Here is a 4,656-nt window from a genome sequence, read left to right as displayed (position 1 = left end):
CGCCGCCCTCCCGCTGGGGGCTTCGGGGTCGCCCCAGGCCCCAAACTCAGCCGGCGCCTGGAGGGCTGGGGACTGGATGGCCCCTGAGCCCCTAGTGATCTTGAGCCAGACAGAGTGGAGAAGTCAGAGCAGCTCGGGGTGGAGAGAGGAGGCCCAGGCAAGGCTGAGGCAGGAGGATCGCGAGTTCAAGCCCAGCCTGGGCAACCCGGCCGCTGAGGCGGACCAAGTCTCAACGCATAAAAAGGGGCTGGGGATGTAGCCGTGGGGCGGGGGCGCTCTGGGTTCGATCCCCGGTACTGCAAGGATAGAAATAAGACAGCTGCGGAGGCAGAGGCTGGGATTTACAACTGGCCGCTGCCTGGCTTCGGGGGTGTGCAGAAGGCTGGCGGGGACAAGGGGCGCCTGTCCGGGGCCACCACTCTGCCTCCACAGCCCCATTAGAGACCCTCCTGCCCCAGCCTCCCGGGATCCCAGGTGTGCGCCACCAGGCCGGGCTCACCCCCCGGACCCTCGGGCTCCCTCGCGGGGTGGGACAGGCGTTCCGGTGAGGTCCTGGAGCCTTCGGGCCCTTGTCCACCCCTTGCGAGGCGTGGAGGGAGGAAGACGCGCGGGTCAGAAGGCTCCCTCGGGCTGGGAACCCCCCGGCGCCCGGTTCCTCGGTGCAGACCCTAAGTGGCCTCCCCGGGGCTCCGGAGCGAACCCCGCTCTGCTTTGGCGCCCACCCTCCCCCCACCAGCCAGGTGTCCGGAAACCCGGGGGAGGGGGGCGGAAAGAGGTCAACCGCCGGCGTCAGGGCCCCTGCGGCTCAGCCGCGGTTGGCATGGCGACAAGGGGGCCAAAAAGGGGACCCAGAGCCTTTTTCCCTGTGCCCCGACCAAAGCCCGGGTCAGGAGGAATCCGGGCCCAGGCACGCAGGGCGGACGGCGCTCCTGCGGGGCGAGATTCCAGCACCAGGCTTGGGGGACTGTCAGGGAGGAGAGGGGGAGCCGGAAACCCGGAGGACCCCCAGGGGCCATCAGCGTGGCTCTGGGCTTCCCACAGGAAGCTCTGGGACTGCAAGGAGACCCCTGTCCCTTCTGCTGACCACGCCAAGTCCCTCTCCACCACTCCAGCCTCTTGATGCGTCTGTTCTGATGAGATGTAAATCTGGGCTGCATATGCTGATGAGATGTAAATCAGCACGCAAAATGAGCACTGATCTCCTGCTGTTGGAAGAGGGCTTCCTAGAAGGCTCTGGCTCAGGCCACGATGGGGGCAGCCAAGTTTTCTCCAGACTTGGCTCTGAAGGTTCAGGAGGCTGAGGCAGGAGGATTGCTATAAAACTGAGGCCAACCTTGGAGGGAGACCTTGTCTCAAAAATAACAAAAACAAAGCCAGGCATGGTAGTGCACACCTGTAATCCCAGCACTTGGGAAGCTGAGGTGGGAGGCTGAGGTAGTAGGCTGAGGCAGGAAGATTGTTGTGAGTTCGAGACCAGCCTGGGCTACAAAGTGAGTTCCAGGGCACTCTCAACTACATAGGGAGACCCTGACTCAAAAAAGAAAAAGAAAACATAACTTCATGGGCCTTCAGTGACTCGCTGCCCAGTTTCCCCTAGCACTCAGCGCCTGGCAGTGTTTGGTATGATCTGTTTAGCAGCCCCCGAATGCATTGGTATGAGGTGTTTCTGTGACATGGGCACAACTTAGCATAGGACACAAAACAAAACAGACAAGTTGCTTACTCTCGTGGCCCTTTTTTGAGGAAGGAGAAACAGACAATAAAGAAGTAAATAGCTGGGTGTGGTGCTACATCCTTATATTATTACCAGTACTCTGGGAGGCTGAGGCAGGAGGATCCAACCTCAGTGACTCAGTGACTAGGCAAGATCCTGGCTCAACAAATACATGAAAATAAAAAGGGCTGGGAACGAGGCTCAGCACAACGGCCCTAAGTTCAATCCTAGGTACCACACAATAATGTAAATAGGGTTTGATAGTACTAAATGCTAGGAAAGAAACAGAATAGGGAAACAAGACTGAGTTGGTAGGGAAGTGGGTAGGGGGACTGTTGAGGAAAGTCATCTAGAGAAACTGAAACCGAGGAATAAGAAAAGGTCTAGGAAGTGCGGCAAGTGCAAAGGCCCTGAGGCAGGGACAACCTAGCAGGTCCAGGGCCAGAACCCCAGGGGCCAAGGTGACTAGGCTTCATTGTATGAAGCATGTAGAGCATGTAAGAGGGGAGTGATAGCGGCTGGGGTGAAGAGGCAGGCAGGAACCCAACATGAGGGATTGTCTTCTCAGGGTGCTGGGAAGCGATATTTCTGCTAAGTCTCCTTATCTGAGTTCCCAAACACCAACCTGCCTTCTGGGGCTAAACAGGAAGTGCAGTGTCACTTGGGGAGCTCTGAAAGACCCAGGCTCTTTGGGGCCACCCTTAGGGGACGCCAGGTTGAACATCTGGATGGGGGCCCCACAGTGGTTTGTGTATTTTTATTTCAATTTTTGTTCTTTGAGGCAGGGTGCCACTGCGGAGCCTAGGCTGGCCTCAAACTCACAGCGATCCTCCTGCCTCAGTCTCCCAAGTGCAGGGATGACAGGCGTGCGCCACCACGCCTGCTGGCTGGTTTGTCTTTAAACTGAAGCACGTGCCCTCCAGCCCACAGGGGCTTCTTTCCTCCTTGCCGGTCCCCATCACCCCAGAGGGGTGGTCCCTGCCTCCGTCCCAGGAAGGTGGGGTGGGGGTCTCCATTTCTCTCCCTCTTCTGGCTTTCGCCACACCCCGAGGCCCTCTCACCCCGCCACCCCTCCGCTTGCCTCTACCCCGCGGGGGGCACTGGCCTCAGGTCAGGGCTTTGTGTGTTTCAGGCTACAGACAAGCGGAAGGCGCTGGAGGAGACCATGGCCTTCACCACCCAGGCCCTGGCCAGTGTCGCCTACCAGGTGGGCAACCTGGCGGGGCACACCCTGAGCATGCTGGACCTGCAGGGCACGGCCCTGCGGCAGGTGGAAGCCCGGGTGAGCTCGCTGGGACAGGTAAGGGTATGAGCAGGGGTCTCCCCCAACACCCCATGAGCCCTCAATCAGTTTACAGCACAAGTTCCTTCTCAGCCAGGCGCATACCTGTGATCCCAGCACTTGGGAGGCTGAGGCAGGAGGATCTCCCCAATTCAAGCCCAACCTGGGCCACCCAGAGACCCTGTCTCATATATGTCATACACTGGGGTGTTTGCTGGGCAAGGTCATCTCCAGCCCTGCAGGCACTGTTGCCCAGGTCCAGGGTCCCTGCCTTGCAGAGCACACCCACCTCCTCCCTTCCTGGGCTTTGACCCCGGGGTGGCTGTGGATGGCACAGCCCTGGGCCCCAGCCAGCATCTGCCAGCCCACGTGGCCAGGGCCTGGGGCGTGTCTTCCTGTCCCTCTCAAGGCCATGGGCTTCTCCCCAACCTTCTAAGGGGAAGTGAATCACTGCATGCCCCCCAGAGGGGAGGGGTCCTTTCCCCGGCACACTGGGCTCTCGGCAGCGCTCCCCCCCCAGGAAGTCCTTCGAAGGCCTTCGTCCCCCAGCTTCTCTTCCGGATCACCGGCCCGCGGGTCCCCCACCCCCGTCCCCACTGCTTCCTCCCTCAAGTTCCCGGACAGACCCCACTGTCCTCCCAACCCCGTCTCGCAGATGGTGAACATGCACTTGGAGAAGGTGGCCCGCAGGGAGATCGGCACCTTAGCGGCGGTGCAGCGCCTGTACCCAGGCCAGAAGGTGCTGGCGCCCGAGAGCCTGCCCCCCCTCACACCCTACTGCAGGAGACCCATCAACTTCGGCTGCCTGGACCACGTCGGCCATGGGGTCAAGGTACAGAGGGGCCCCGCCCCCTTCCCTTTTGGGCGTCTGAGACAGTCTCACTGTGAGTCCAGGCTGGCTCAAACGCTCAGCACCCTCCTGCCTCAGCCTCCTGAGAGCTGACATTACAGGTGTGCAACACCATACCCAGTGTCCCCCGTGTACTTGTCCCGGCCTGCAGCTCCTCTGTGTCCCCGTTCCCACAACCCCCATCCACGGGTGCGGGGTGGGAAGGGGAAGAGGGAAGGGGGATGTCGGGGTGTTCATGAGAGCGGGCGAACCGCATGAGAACGGCAGCTTCCTGTCTGGGGTGAGGTCACCGCGCTGTCTCCCAGAGCTGCTGTCTGTGGGAGGGCAGGACGCAGACAGGCACAGGGGCAGAGGGGCCGTCACCAGCACAGCACAGCCCTGTGCCCGCTGCCACCCTGATCAGATCTGGGTACAGCCGGGTGTGGTGATGCACACCTGCGATCCCAGCTACTTGGGAGGCTGAGGTAGGAGGATCACAGCAGATGGGCGTCCGGACTGGGCCACATAGTGAGTTCAAGGCCAGCCTGAACTACATAGTGAGACCTTGACTCCAAAAGGTCTACACGGCCCTGTTGATATCACCACCTGTCCTTCCTGTTGTCTATTTCGGGGGGCTCTGGGAGGAATCCTGGCCTTCGCCCACACAGCACTGCTCCCCCAAAGGGCCACACCCAGCCCCCAACTTGCCGTACAGCTTAAACTCCAGCTTTGTCTCGGGAGCGGGGAGCAGCCCCAGCAGCCCTCGGCCACCTCCCACAGGGGCAGTGCACCCCGAGCCCCCCTCGGGCTGTGAACCCCAGGTAGCCCTCG

The 4,656-nt window shown here is 61.0% G+C and overlaps 1 protein-coding gene across 1 annotated transcript in view; it reads left to right on the top strand.

Moving 5' to 3' along the window:
• Positions 1-2,822: 2,822 nt before the first annotated feature.
• The window catches only part of Abi3 (ABI family member 3), a 3,563-nt gene continuing 1,729 nt past the window's right edge, over positions 2,823-4,656 (top strand). The window contains exons 1-3 of the mRNA XM_010620319.2: positions 2,823-3,014; positions 3,652-3,927; positions 4,494-4,646. Coding sequence (XP_010618621.1) covers positions 2,880-3,014; positions 3,652-3,927; positions 4,494-4,646 — 564 coding nt within the window. The 5' untranslated portion in view covers positions 2,823-2,879. The remainder of the gene's footprint in view (positions 3,015-3,651; positions 3,928-4,493; positions 4,647-4,656) is intronic.

The sequence above is a fragment of the Fukomys damarensis genome, unplaced genomic scaffold (assembly GCF_012274545.1).
Source record: "Fukomys damarensis isolate Sample0158 unplaced genomic scaffold, DMR_v1.0_HiC HiC_scaffold_13, whole genome shotgun sequence".
Taxonomy (NCBI): Eukaryota; Metazoa; Chordata; class Mammalia; order Rodentia; family Bathyergidae; genus Fukomys; species Fukomys damarensis.
This window is presented reverse-complemented; position numbering and strand designations above follow the sequence as displayed.